At 40.3% G+C, this 14,913-nt stretch overlaps 1 protein-coding gene across 2 annotated transcripts; it reads right to left on the bottom strand.

Moving 5' to 3' along the window:
- Nucleotides 1-1,149: 1,149 nt before the first annotated feature.
- CHEK2 (checkpoint kinase 2) lies at nucleotides 1,150-14,879 on the bottom strand. 2 transcript variants are annotated; one of them, XM_039724901.1, is made up of 16 exons: nucleotides 14,561-14,879; nucleotides 13,376-13,627; nucleotides 12,730-12,854; nucleotides 12,345-12,492; nucleotides 11,428-11,518; nucleotides 10,375-10,483; nucleotides 9,307-9,360; nucleotides 8,691-8,752; nucleotides 8,113-8,212; nucleotides 7,569-7,655; nucleotides 6,756-6,919; nucleotides 6,441-6,556; nucleotides 5,034-5,119; nucleotides 2,825-2,905; nucleotides 2,157-2,248; nucleotides 1,150-1,847 (listed from the first exon to the last, which is right to left on the bottom strand). In XM_039724901.1, exons 2-16 carry the CDS (start codon nucleotides 13,620-13,622, stop codon nucleotides 1,811-1,813), a joined length of 1,599 nt encoding a protein of 532 aa, XP_039580835.1. In that variant the 5' UTR covers nucleotides 13,623-13,627; nucleotides 14,561-14,879; the 3' UTR covers nucleotides 1,150-1,810. The 2 variants fall into 2 exon arrangements, with proteins under 2 accessions (XP_039580835.1, XP_039580834.1); XM_039724900.1 differs by having other exon boundaries at nucleotides 14,568-14,879.
- Nucleotides 14,880-14,913: the final 34 nt, after the last annotated feature.

Raw genomic sequence — 14,913 nt, 5'->3', positions numbered from 1 at the left:
CTCCGCCCGGACCCCGGGCACCCCCGCCCGACGGCGCCGGGCCCGCGCCGGACGTCCTGCGGCTGCAGCTCGGGTTGCCCCGGCCGCGGCGGCCCCGGGACACGGGGCACAGAGCAGCGCTCGCCTCCCGCGAGCACGGCCGAGCTCCGTGCTCACGGAGGGTACGGCTCCAGCGCCGCTCTGTCGCCACACGGGAGGGGCACCGGCGGGCAAAGGCAGCGGCAGCCCGAGCTCCAGAGTGAGAGCGGCCCGCACCCCGAGCGCCGGTGGGGATGCTGGTCACTCCTGACAGCGCACTGGCCAGGCACAGCGAGCCTCAGCACTTTGCTTAACCCGAGTCTTCCAGCTGCTGGGACCCATCCTGCCTTTTGAAATGAACAGGCAAAGTGGATTATGCTGAAGACTCCTGTGCTGCGGGTAATAAGTGATAAAAAAATGATTTCTAAACTATCTGAAAATTGGATGCCACTTCACCGCAGTGAAACTTACTCTTCCATAGAAAAAAAAAAGAGTCTGAAACTTCAGAAAGCTTTCTACAATCAAATGATGAACACATGGCCAGCAGCCCAAAGGTTTGCCACCAAATGAGTGAGATCAACTTTAGGACATCATTGGAAAGCAGATCCTAGTCAGGACCCAGGGAAAGGACCCAAGCAAAACAGTTACTGATTATCTAACAACTGTGGGATGTAAAACAAAGATGGAGGAATAAATTATGGAAGTTTTCTATTTCTATCTAAAAACAAATAGACAGTGTAAGTAGCCTAGGGAATTACCTTCTCATCAGCAATGATGCAAGTCTTTTTAAAGTAACTGGTAACCAAAGCCCAAAGGCATCAGCTTTTGCACTACACCAGGACACAAATCTGGCTCAGTGCATCCTGTGATTCTTTTATGTGGCAAATGGCAGCTGAGTGTTCCCTTCTACTTCAAATGAGCTGCAGTAAACACCAGAACTCCCTGAGGATGTGCCACTGACAGATTTGCACCCAAGGGCACATCCCCAAGGACAGACACGACTTTGTTCTATCACCCCACTGCCTCTGGAGTGGACTGGAATCAGTGGTATTGTTTCCATCCAGATGCCCATGGATGTTTCTCCATCCAATCCATTAAGAAAAGTATCGATGTACAAGAATCAGCATTTTATCATTAGCATTGGTTTAATAGCAAATATATCAAAACACACAAGATCTCTGCAATGGGCACACACATGAAATGTGACTCATGAATATATTAATTCCTACCTGACATGGGTTTATTCCATAATGCATTAGGTTTTATTCTTTACAAATCAACTTAGAGTAGATGCCTTTAACCAGAAGTGCATGTTGGAGAACAGAGTTACTAAACTGTTCTTTCAGTCAGTTATGAAGTTAATAATCCTTTAGTAAGAGGCACACAGTTCAAAATTTTCACCTAACAGGCAAGCAAGTTTTTCCTCTCTCAGTTCAGTTCCTAGTTCTTCCCTGATAGGAATTTATAAATGTTCATTTCATCTCCTGTTATCATGTTTCCTCTTGCTCATCCCTCCCCTGGGAAATAAACATGGTACACTCATGTTAAACACCGTGCAGATGGGAATTGTTGCTTTGGAAGCCAATCAGCCCCATCCCAGTGCACAGTGCTGTGATTCTGCCAGTCCAGCATTTACTGTGGAGCTTTACCTGAAGCCCAGAGCACCTCAAGGTCCATCAGAAGTTTTACATCTCAACTGAATAGTCTAAGTGTCCTCAGAAGTCTGTGGGCAGCATTGTGTCAGGTAATGCTGTGTCTCAGGCAAAAGCTCAGCAAGTTTAGTATTCCTTCTTCATCTGTTAGGACTAAGCATTATTTCCATGCCTAACCTAGAAATTGGAAAAGAAGAAAGAGAGAATGTAGGTGGGGTTGAAGCTAGCCTAAAAAAGTGTTAGTAACTTAATTCAGGAGTTTTTCTGATACTTTCCTCGAGTCAGACAGCTGGATGGACTAGAACATGACTAATTGTGCAGATTCTCATGCATGCACAGCAGTCACTTCAGTCTTACAAAGTTATTTTTATTTGAAAATTATACATCTTCAACAGTTTATTCCATTATTAAGATATTTCTTAATAAAAAATTCTGCTCTCCATAAAAAAGCTGTCATTAACAAAGTCATTTTCTCTTCCTTTTCACCTCATTTTCTGATAGGAGGTAGAAGGAACAGCACGTTTAGCAGAGCCATTGTCTTCCTCATTCTCATGGGGACGCTTTCTCGTTGTGGCTGGCTGGAAGAAAAACACAGGAGGATGGCTCCAGGAAACCAGGTAAGGCAGAACCTGACTTTCTGCTTGCTCCAGAACTAGAAGTGTTGGAAGTGTGACCAAAACCTAACCCATGTTTCTCTCCCAAGATACATCTAATTTTATTTGATGGTTCTCATATAAGACATTGCTCCCAGCTTGAAACAGCTACTGTTCATAATTTTCCTAATTAGCATCTGGTGATGAATGGCACAATGCTGTCCTAACCCTGCACCAGCAGGAGAATGTTTACTTCAATACCAAACATTAGTGACTTGAATCCATGAAAAAGAAATACATTCAACCATTTTATTCTAAATATAGGACTAATCCTTTAAAGCCTAGGCAAGTGTTTCTATACATTTAAACAAAGTGTTGACAAAACATGGAAATCCATGGATACTCTTCAGGAAACAGAACTAACCAGCAGGCTGCCACCTACAGCCCAAGGGTACATTTCTCTAAAGTCTCAAAATTAACTGATTTTCTTAGTAAAGATTACTTCAAAATCTAGTTTCTCTGTACATCAAATATTAATCTTCAAATATCTACTGCACATACCATTTTTGATGTTTCTGGTGGATTCATATTGGTACGTGTCTGAGCAAGCAGCTGTTCAAATGTAGTTTTCATATCCTCATCCTGCAAAAAACCCCAGCATCTAAGTCGTATATAGAATATTTAAGGGAAAAGCAAAGATTGGGAAACTCAAAGAGAAGTGAATGGGACATTCAGTGCTAGAGACACTTAGAAATAAAGATCGTTGAGGTCCTAAGGATTTCAGCTGGTTTTTTTTAGGTGAAGGCACTGGAGAGGGTCCTTTTCCAAAGCAATGAAGTATTGCAGTATCTCCTTTTTTATTTAACTATTCTTAAGTGCTACAAAAAGGATTTTACTTGAATATCCATTTAATTTTATACAGAATTTTGACTTTTCTTTTCCAGTGTCACCTGATTTGATTGTGGCTACATTTGAATTGATGGATAAGGTAAGAAATATTTTTCCATTGATGTAACAAAAACCTGTGGTTTTTCTTCAGCATGCAACCAAACTAATCTTGTACCATTCAAAAGACTTCAGTGAAGATTTCAGAGGCAGAAACAGCAATAAGTGTTTATGTGCCTTTAAAAAATGTTTTATTAAGTAAATACAGGTAAGAAGACATTTCCACTGAGCAGTACTTAGGTTTACACAGCTCAACAAGTTTTTAAAGTTCTAGATTTAAGCAAAAAATAAACAACTTGTTTTGAAAACACTAATTTGAAAGCAGTACTAGTTTAAATAAATCTGCAGAACATGCTTACTTCTAGTATCTGAAAAATTCCCTAATGCCCCCAAAATCATCAGAGGGCTAGCAGGCTGGCCACAGAGAGAATGTGGTTTTTCCTGCTGACTTGTAAAGTCGATACTTCCAGACAACACAAGAGGGAGAGAGGAGCCAGTAACTCCTCACTACTGACAGGAACAGGACTGGGGAGCTCTTTTGGTGATATGAGATGTGTGATATCTAGAGCTGAGCATGCTGGATGCTGGCCTTCCAAGCAGTCTACATCACCTATGAACACCTGACACTCTGAACAACAGCCCCTGGAGGGAAACAGCTCAAAGAGCAGCAGCTGAGTGCTAGATCACATCTGGATTTTTGGCTATGATGTTTTCTGGAACCTTCTGTCCTGTCTTCAAAATTAAACTTAACAGGAAGAGATGTCCTTACATGGAATATATAATCAAAATAATAACAACTTGAATATATATATATATATACTGATATATCTTAAATTCTTAGCTCATTTAGATCAGTTATCCATTTCCCCTTTCCCCTTATGCATACCAGCGATTTTTAAAATCAGTGTTGCATGGTTTCTGAATAACTTTTTCTGCTCAGATTTATAATTCAAATGTAAGAGTCTATATCTGATGAACTCATTGTAAATGTTACACACAACTCCAGTAAGTAAAAGCCATGAATGCCAGGAAATGCTTCCTGATGCCCAGGAGCATAATCAAGACAAGTTAATCACTTTAAAAAGTGATCCACCCATGTTTTTTGTCTCAGAACACTATCAGCTGTTGAGCACTGAGGGATACTCCCTTGCTTCCCTCATTTCTTATGCTCTTCACCAAAGCCTCTGAAATTCTCCTGTTACCAGTGGGGGAACAGGAATAGCCTTGTGCTTGGTGTGAATAAACAGAACCTGTTGAATGGCTCAGATGTAGGCTGGGTGACATTTTTCAGCCTCTTCAAGCAAAAATATTCAAGAAAGCTCATCGGTTCAGTGGGTACCTCTGCCAAAATTAAGAAAAGACCACCTAAAGATTATCCCTCTCAAACCTAATTAGACTATAACAGGAGGCAGGGAAACCATCACTTCCTACTCAGAGGATTCCCAAAGCAGGGACACTTATTCCTGCACAGCAGAGTAAAAACAAACTAGTATTGAATGCTTGCCAGAAACAAACTGCACTGCCTGCCCACACAAACATCTGAGGAGATGGGGCTCTGTTCCAATGCCCAGAAGGAGAGGTCCATCCTACCAGAACCACAGTCAGACTTGGGCTCTAAAAAACACATCTGGATCTCACGTGTGGAAGAGTTCTGGGAAGAGGTGTCTCAAAGGGATGCAGAAGCTGCTTACTGTATTGAAAGAAGGTATCCAGGAGACTACTCCATGCTGCTTTTGCAGTCTCTCTACAGGGATTATTGAAAACACATGATATGAACAAGTTATCCCTCAAACAACACGGCTTTCACTTAAAACTCAATTCCTACCTGAAGCCAAGGATGCTGTAAGGCCTCCTCTGTGGTAAGGCGTTTGCTTGGATCCACTACTAACAGCTTCTTCACAAGATCCAGAGCTAAGACAATAAAATGAGCTGGTTGGCATGTGGTCAATACACTCATTACCTGAAATTTGCCTACACCAAAACTACCTGTGACAATGTGCCTTACACCAATGCACACAAGTGCAGGCTGGGCAGATCCCTTTTCTTTTTCTGTGCATGGGAAGGGCTGCAGACTGCAACCATCCTTCCTTCACATGCACACAACTCCACACTTCTCAGTATACCAGAATTACCCTTAGATATATTTAGCATATACACAGTTTATGTTCTGAGCATGCACAGGAGGCTCAGCACTTCCCTAAAAGCTTCAGTATTACTGTGGAAAAGCAAAGACAGCTTAATTTATCCTGGTTTACAGTGTCTTGGAAAGCAGATTATCCATCTGGGAAAGTGGGAGAGAAGAGACAGGACATACACATGTATGCTCAACATAAATCATCTTCTTAGGAAGCTGCTTAGTAGACACTGTGAAAAATATGGCATTTATGTTGTATTTCATTACTCCAAATCTCCCATAAAGGAATTTCAGCAAGATTTAGTTTTCATTTGATCAGATTATTCTAGTACATATCAGTAGGACTATGGAAAGTATGTTAAAATTGTACATTCTCATGAAGGTCTGATTTAATATTGAATAAGCTCCAAACTATTCAGGAAGAAGTTATATTTGATAAGTTTATTAGACAAAGGATGACCACATAATTTATTAGAAATTCCTCTGCACATAAAAAGAAGTGTCCAAGGTAAATACTACAGTTATTTTGAGTATATAAAATGTCCTGAAAAACTAAAAGCACACAGACAGTAATTATCATTTTAGTTTGCTATGCAAAAACTCAGTTTCACAGACTACTTCACTTACAGTGGGCCAAACATAATAGATGATTCCTCAAATGTGACTGACACTTTCAGCTCAAAGACTAGCACCATGAAAGGACTCCCTTGGAACGTTTGTTTTTTGGAATTCTAACTCATATTCCTTAAATTACTGGTATTTTTGGTTCAATACTTGAAGAATCTTTAGGCAAAGTCTGTGGACGAGCTTGATAAAGTCAGAAGAAAAAGTGAAAAGAGGAGAAACAGATGTATGTGCCCACAAACTCTGTACTTGTGTGGTTAATTATGCTAAATACTACTAAGAAATCTCTTCAATAATAAAGTATGTACTCTTTCTAATGCTTTAACTATGAACTTCAAAAAATATTTTAAATATATTAGCTTAAAAATGAAACATTAACACACAATGTGTCACGCAGCTGAAAGGAGGATAACGGAAAATAAAAACTACAAGAAAAGAGGTAGATTTTTGCTACCCACTGTGCTGGAGTCATACCCATGTCTGACACGTGCTTCCACTCTTTTGCAATGAATGTGTATTTTCCACGAGTGATTTGATCCTTCAGAGAGAGCTGAGTATTTTGCTCATTGAATGGTGGATATCCACACAAGCTGTATAAAAGAGAAGAAGTTAAACAACACTGAATTTCTCATAGCAAATGAAACACTGAAATCACACATTTTAAGGCAGTGTTTTTATACGTGTAGAGTTTTAAACTTTCCCTTCCTCAAACAGACACTGAAGTTGCCAAGTCTCAAGCCATGCATGTCAAAGACTGCCCAGTGAAGGTACATCTACACAATATCTTACCATACAAAAAGAATAACTCCTAAACTCCAGCAGTCCACAGCTCGGCTGTATCCAGCAGTCCCAAGTGAATTTAGAACCTCAGGAGCAAGATACATGGGAGTACCACATAATGTTTTCATAAGAGAAGCTTCTCCAAGAATCTTGGATTGTCCAAAATCTGTAATCTTGTATTTAAAAATGGTAACATCACATTACATATGAGGATGGACTGTACTAGAACACATCATACTGTAGACATACATCAGGAGGTAGCATTAAGTTTCTTCCTTCCAAGCCAGTTCCAGTACATGACTATGAAGTCACCCCAAACATTTTTAAGGAGGAGGAAGAGAAAGAAATATGACAAAGGATCACAACTTACACTACCAAAAAATACTCTAATATTTGGATATAAATGGACAACTAGAATAAAGGTGTTTTAGCCTATTAGAAAAGTTTACATGAAAAATATGCATTTCAGTATGTAAATAGAGTCAATGCTTTCTCTGGAGGAAAATAAAAACAACACAAGAAAATACAGAACCCTAATTCCACCCTGGACATTTGTGGGAATGCTGTCTGTAATTCAAGAATTTAGATTTTATTGGGGAAAAAAATCATTGACATTTGAAAATACATATGTAGTGTATGGGTTTAAATATCCACAAAAGTAAAATTACAATTATGAAAAAAAAGGCCTATGTTTCAAGTTACTTCATGGTTTGTATGACTAATTCCATAATATCTTTTTGGCTGTGTTCAATGAAATATCAAGAAGAATGTGAAGCAACACTCCCAAATTTTTCCATTAACATGAAATGTAATTTTCCTTACCTTTACAATACAGGTCTCCTCAGAAGATGAAAGTAGCACATTTTCTGGCTTTAGATCTCGGTGTATAATTCCATTGTCATGAAGATACTAAATACATACAGATGGGAAATTAAGGAAAACCAGACTATTAACTTGTTTTAAAATGTAAGCTTCCCATTTTTTCTCATGGCAATGGCAGGATAACTGAAATGGCTGTGTGAGAGGGGGGCAAACATTTAAAACTCCCTAACATAGGACTGTCCCTTAAAAAAAGAAAGCAAAATGAAAACAAAACAAAAGAACCCACACCAAAACACCATCACAAAGAAGCAAAAAAGCACCTTAGAAATAATTATGCTTCAAGTGTCAAATCTCATGCAAGCACAGTGTGCAGACCCACATTCTGTGTCACCTTTGCAGGAATTCTGCTTTTCTGTCTCTCTCTCGTTAAACCAACTTGTTAAGAATGCTGTGCTGATTGCTTGCTTGGCTTTCAGCAATGGCAAGTGACAGAAAAATTCATCTTAGTGACTTTGTTTTTTTGGTAGAATTCACAATTATGTACCTTTACTGCCAGCAGCATCTGATAAAAGTACAACTTGCAGATCTCTTCTTTCATCTTGACTGGCCTTGACACTCTGTCATACAATTCTCCTCCTTCCATCCTAAAACAAATGCAGGTTAACAAGCCAACAATAACTTCCAAAAGATTCATCTCATTAGACAAGACTAAGACCAAAACATTTGGCCATTCTGGCTACAGAGAAAGACTATATTTCTGAAAATGAGTGAGCAACATCCTAAACACAGCACAAGCATGGCTGAGGCAAGGTCAGTCTCTTGAGTCTTCACTGGGAGTTGTTACATGATTTTTGATCAGCTCCCTTTTATGAGCTCAAAACCAAAATAAAATAAAAATCCACAACAGCAGCAGAGCAAGCAACACCCAGGCCCTGAGTGCCTACAAAGCACAGAAGGATGATTTCTCCTGGTTATCTAGCTCCTAATCTTACAAAGGTTTTAGAGAAAAGTGGAGGCCAGCAAAACGAAAAACAAAATTATAAAAGCAAAACCTCCACAGTTCACTGTGGCTATGAAAAAAACATTTCATTTTATGCATTTACTTTCAAACAGGTTACTTACAGTTCCAAAACAATGTAGTAATCCTCTGCTTCAAAGAAATTTTTAATCTTGATTAAGCAAGGCTAACAGAAAAGGGAACACAAACAGAGACACACAAAATAAAATAATTTGTAAAAATTAATCCTGAAGTTCTTATTTCACTATTCCAAACCAGGTCACTTAAGCTAACATTTAACACAAGTGACTTGCAAGCCCCCCAGACCACACCCTCAACACTTTATCTACTTTACATGCAGAGGAAAGAGAGGATATAAATTCAAGAAACAGCCAGTGGAAACTAGTCTTTACATTTAGTTATTTTGCAGCATTTACAAAAACTTGCATGAAATAAAAATTTCTGCCACAGGGGCTCAGTTAAAAGTTCTCCTGTGATGTTTCTTCTCAAATTTCTATCTCAGTTATCCAAAGCATTAAAATCTCAAATCTGCTAGGATATAATACACTTAAAAGAAGAAAAAAAGACCCATTCAATAATCTACAAGGGAAATTATATATCTCCTTTAACACATTTCTGAATGGATAAAATTGCTCTTTCATTACTACACTAAGGTCAGTAAACTAAACAAGTACATAGAGGAGAGAGCAAAAAATAATAAAAATGTACAGTAATACTCACATGATCTATTTTCTTCAAAATTTCAATTTCTGTATTGATATTTAAACCTGGGTTCTATTAAAAGAATCAAATACCATATTGGGTAAGACAGAGCTGTTCTGGAATAAGACATATGAGAAATAAGAGACAGTACCAGAAAAGAGATCATTTCATGCCTTTTGCTATTCTAAGTGATCATAACATACAACTTTTTTCCCATAGAATTATCAGATACCTTCAGTGAATTAAATAAACAGAGTGTTGTCAATATCTGGAACGAGATATTGCTCCAGACATGTAATTTCACTGCAGGTTAGAAAACCTCAACTAATTTCCAAGTTAAAAAAATTATTTTTGCTTATATACTTGTATTGTATTTAAACAGCTTTTCTCCCTCCAAGATGCTTTGCACATGAGCCAATCTAAAATTACATGCTACTATTTTGCAAGATAACATAAACAGATTCTCTAACCCGTGGCTTAGGCACAACTAATGAAATCAGCTCAGCAGGGATTTTTTTGCTCTTCTTCCAATCCAAATCAATCATCTTGGAACACACAACTTAACCCATACACAACATTCCAGATATACTCCTGTGTCTGTTTTGTAGAAGAACATGTAATTATAATTCACAACAGCATCTTGAGCCAGTCTTTGCTCTTCTCCAATTCTGGCTTCTGCCATTAGACCTTCCCAAAAGGCTCCATACAATTTTCTTAAAAAGTATTATGATGGAGCATTCAAGAAAATTAGCTTCATTGGTACATTTTTGGTCAAGACTCTGCTGGTTATCATGTGTCTATGATTTTAGGACATTTTAGGACATAGACCAAACCCTGCAAGACTCCACACCACCCCTTGTATATATCCCATTAACATTAATTAAATGATGAACCTAACGGATGTGGTCAAGGAATAAAACCAAGAATTCTGTACATGATACAAGATCAAAAAGCATTTTTAAATTAAATACTGAAGACATTGAGTAAGAAAATCCTCATTTGAAGAGAGCTGAGGAGTCAGAGAAGTTACCAAATATTCCAAGACTGCTGCAAGGCGGCCAAGACAGACAGACAGACAATACTTACTTCATCACTCAGGCCACTTGCCACAAACTTCCGTTTATTGATGATTTTCACTGCAACTTTGTTACAGGTGCTCTTCTCGAATGCCAGTTTGACTTCTCCACAGGCACCACTGAAACAAGAGCACAGCTCTGTCAAAAATCTGTAACAAGTGCAGGCAAATGAAAGCATAATTTGGAGCTGGCTGCTTTCTGAATAAGGCACGTTGTCTGTTCTGAGGAAGTACTCAACAGTTAGAAAGTCTACAGCACTTCTCAGGAAACATTCAAGAGTTAGAAAGTCTGTTTAAACACAAGTGTTGCCAAGGGCCATTCATTCAGAATTGCAGGAGTCCTTACTCTATTTGTAGCAGAAGTACTGGCAGGTAGGAAGGACAAGCTCTGTCAGCATTTCCTCCATGCAAAGGCATTTAGGAGAAGAGAACTTAGGAATTAATTCTCTTAACACTGCACAAATCTGAGGAACAGATATGACTATGCTTGTAGTTTTACTAAATAGCAATTATATTACAGAAAGAAATTCTTCTGTTTTCCACTCAGATTTGTTTCTACTTAATTATTCACCTCCAGATTCTTCACCAACTGTTTCCAAAAGAGAAAAAACAAATAGCCCCCATTTAAAATAGCTTCTCTCTCCTTTTTCCTGGACAGTTCTTTTCCTTTTCATCTGAAGGCCTCAGCAGTGATATTGTAGAAAGCTGTATTCTGACACAAAGCTCTTCCTTCTACTTCCAACAACTGAGTAAATTAATATACAAACTTTAAAAACACAGTAAAAATTTACAAACTTCATTCCCTTCTACAGAAAAAAAAACCCCAACCAAAACAAAACAAAAAACCTGTTTTTTGCAATTGGTGGTAGGATACAAACCCCAAACCAATCAGAGAGACAAAGCCAAAACTCCTGTTTAAATTGTTGTAAAGAACATATTTATTCACATGTTATCATTCATTTTTTTCTTTTAAAACAGCAGCTCAGTTAATACTGGTAATAATTCCAGCACAAGATACTGATAATGAAATTAACCCTTTCTACTGAGGGGAGAAGGATGCTTACCTTCCCAAAGTCTTTGACATGATATATTTCTCTCTGAATTCTTTAGGAAACATCATCTGATCATCCACCATAAGATCAGAAAACACAAACACTGGGAAGACAAGTGGAGATCATTTTCCTATTATTAGGTTTAAAATTTTTATTAAAACAAATAGCTATGTTTTGTGAGCTTTTATAATCAACAATATAACTGAGAAAATACTGCCTGCTAGAGGAAAATCTAAATATTTGCTATAAATTATACCAGCTATGGGTTAGCAAGGTGATCTTATTGCTAACAAAATTACATTTTGGGATTAAATTCACAGCAGTATACCAGCTATGGGTTAGCAAGGTGATCTTAGTGCTGAAAAATTACATTTTGGGATTAAATTCACAGTAATCTTTAACTAATTAACTACATTTAAGGGCAAAATGAGTAAAAATTTCAATGTCCCAGCAAAGATCAAAGAGAAGTAATAATCAAGAAGACAGCATCTTAGTGGAAAACCAAAACCAAATAAACAAAAGCCCAGGCCTGTTTATTTTTCAGAGGATTTTCTATTTATGATGCATCTGGTTAGGTATCTGGGAGCGTTTTTTCAACTTTTCTTGAATAGTCTGTTTCCCCTGTTCCCCCCATCACATGCACAGCTACTGAAGCCCAAAAGGGTTTCAAAAACAGGAAAAAAACTATAAAAGTTTATACTCTAGTAAGGTGCTACCTGATGCATATTTCTTTAAGTTTTTTTTTTTCCGTTTTTTTCCTAAGTTGACATGGATAATTTTTATGTGAACTATTTTTGTTTTTATAAAACACCTATTAATAAGATGCGCTCACAAAGCAGCTCAGCTCCCAAGAAACAAACTCAAATTAATGCAGAAGCAACCTCTTGGTCAATACATGAAAAATCTACTTAAGTTCAAGCACATTTTACCCTTATTAGTCTGTACAGACAACGCAATTTCACAGTTGTGTGTCAGTGGAAGCCTCCTCCCTCTTCCAACGAGCTCTCTATTAACAAATGTCCCATTTGCACTATGGTCTTCAATGTAGGCAACAAAGGAATTTCTTGGACCCATTTCCTCAAAGAGAAAAAAAATGGAGAAGATGACAGTAAAGAACAAATGACTTTACAATAAAGACATGATACACTAGGAATTTACTATTGTTGACTCAAGAAGTGAGACTGAGTTTATTTCATAAAACATATGAATGGGGTATTGCCAAAAGGAGTCAACCCTGAAGATACTTTGATTTCTTTAGGATCTCTGCCCCAAAGTCTCTTTTTGAATTAATAGATAAACATTTTTAGCACTTACCCTGAAAATTCTGAAGTGCTTCTTGCTATAGTTTTGGTAGAAGCCAGTCTCAGACAATCCCAGCTTAGAAAAACTGTAATCACAGCTTTTGTCCCTCCCAAACCAGTACTCCTCATTGACACAGTCTGCAGAGGAGGGGAGGGTACAGCAGAGAGAGAAGACAATGTTGCAGGAAGTTAATAACTATGGCACTACAAAATGATTTCAAATAGTAATGGATAGGATAACAGAGACAAGATCCTTCCCATAGAATCAAGTTTGTCTTAATTCATACAAAGCACCACACCTTGTCAAATCCTTTAATAATTTTACCCTCTTCAGCAGTAGTATTTTTCAGTTTACCATCAGCAATATAGAGACATATAACTAAATAAAATAAATTATAAAATTTGTTTCAAATGAAGCATGTAACAAAGAATATGAACACCCCAGAATTTCTATAAGTCTATGGCAGCTGTGTATCTGAGAACTCAGTGTAAACACTGGGATGTAGTATGGAATAAAACATTATAGCAAAAAGTTCCATATCTAAATTTGCTTGTAACTAATTTGAAAATGAAAGGACACTGCTCTTCAGCAAGCTGCTCAGAACTTCTCTGAGATCCTACAAAGAAACCAAGAGATTTATATCACAGTATGCACCTACCACAGTTGCTGAAACCTTTTCCAAGTGCAAAGAGTCGACCCCAAGGCTGAGGATTCAGCTCTTCAGATTCCTGGTCCTCAGGGATGGACGGAAGCTCCTGAGTGGGAACAGTGTCCAAGGAACTGAGAGTCCCAGAACTTAAGGAAGACTGACTGGTGCTCTGTGACCCACTGGAAGAGCTGGTACCACTCTGTGGCTGCTGGGCACTCTGGGACTGCTGTGCCTCACTTCCAGTCTCTCGAGACATGTTGGCTTCAAAGAGAATGTTAAAGAAACCGCAATTACTACAGCAAAGTAAAACTGGCAAACACACACTGCACTGTTAATGTCCAAGTCCTTTCTCAGCCTCAAAGATGCAAAACTTACAACCAAAGCGTGCATGTTTGAGTTTCAAGCAAATTCCTAGGAACTGTGCAAACCAGGATGGTTTTCCTTTTAAAAGAAAACGTGGGGCGGCCTCTGCTGGTTCTGAAGCAGAACTAACCCTGATTAATTCCCGGATTGCTACTGGGTCATACAGGCATGGGCTGCGCTCTGACAGAGCATCCCCGCACGGAGCAAGGGACCGCGGCTGGTCCCCAACACGAGGAGAAAAACAGAAAGGAGTAAGAACTGTAATGTGACATAGGTTTTCTGGGAAGCCCCCGAGAGATTTATCACACCTGTTCACAATAAGTGGACAAAACCTTGCCAGATTCAGACACTCACCGCAGCCCCGGCAAGAAACAGCCCGGAAATTCACAGCCTGCGGTGTTTCCTTCTGCTCTCAAACGCTGCCCCAGCCCCTGCTACAGCTTCCTCAACACAGCCGTGCTCGTGAGCCTTACCAGCTGTACATGGGGTTTTCAGCTGGTTGCCATACACTTCAATGTATACTTCTCCTTATCGCTTTGCTACATTTCATTACGAGCCATAAACTCGCGGCATCTCCCGAGTTCCCTCCCCGTCCCGCTGGTCACAGGTGTTTACAAACACGGGCGAGGCGCGGGCAGAGCAGCATCACGGCATCCACAATTTTCGGGCTGGGCACGAGAGGCCGCCGAGCCCCACCGGGGCTGGGCACGAGAGGCCGCCGAGCCCCACCGGGGCTGGGCACGAGAGGCCGCCGAGCCCCACCGCCCCCCGGCCCCCCGCTGCTCCCACACCCACACGGCCGCGGGACCCCTCTAGGGGTGCTGGCCCCACCTCTGACCTGCGCAGCCTTTCCATACAGGAGCTTTCCCTCGCGTCCAGCCCGAGCCTCGCTCAAAGCGCTCAGCCGGCGGGGCCGGGCCCCAGCGGCCGCCTCGCACCGCGCGGCCCTGCCCGCCAGAGCACTGCCGCTCCGAACCAACACCGGCACCACGGCCCCGCCGAGCACTGCGGCCCCGTGCCCGGCGGCACCGCGCGGCCGTCCCGGGAGAAGCAGGGGGAGCAGCCTGCGGCGGCCCCGGGCCGGGAGAGGCGGGCAGCGGAGGGAACGGGGACGGGCCGCAGCGGGACCCGAACTCACGGCCGGCGGGGCTGGCGGGGCTCGCGGCCGCCGTGCGCGCTGCGCG

Source organism: Passer montanus, unplaced genomic scaffold, assembly GCF_014805655.1.
Source record: "Passer montanus isolate IOZ18808 unplaced genomic scaffold, ASM1480565v1 scaffold53, whole genome shotgun sequence".
Classification (NCBI taxonomy): Eukaryota; Metazoa; Chordata; class Aves; order Passeriformes; family Passeridae; genus Passer; species Passer montanus.
Note: the sequence above shows the minus strand (reverse complement) of the source record. Positions and strands in the feature narration are given on the sequence as shown.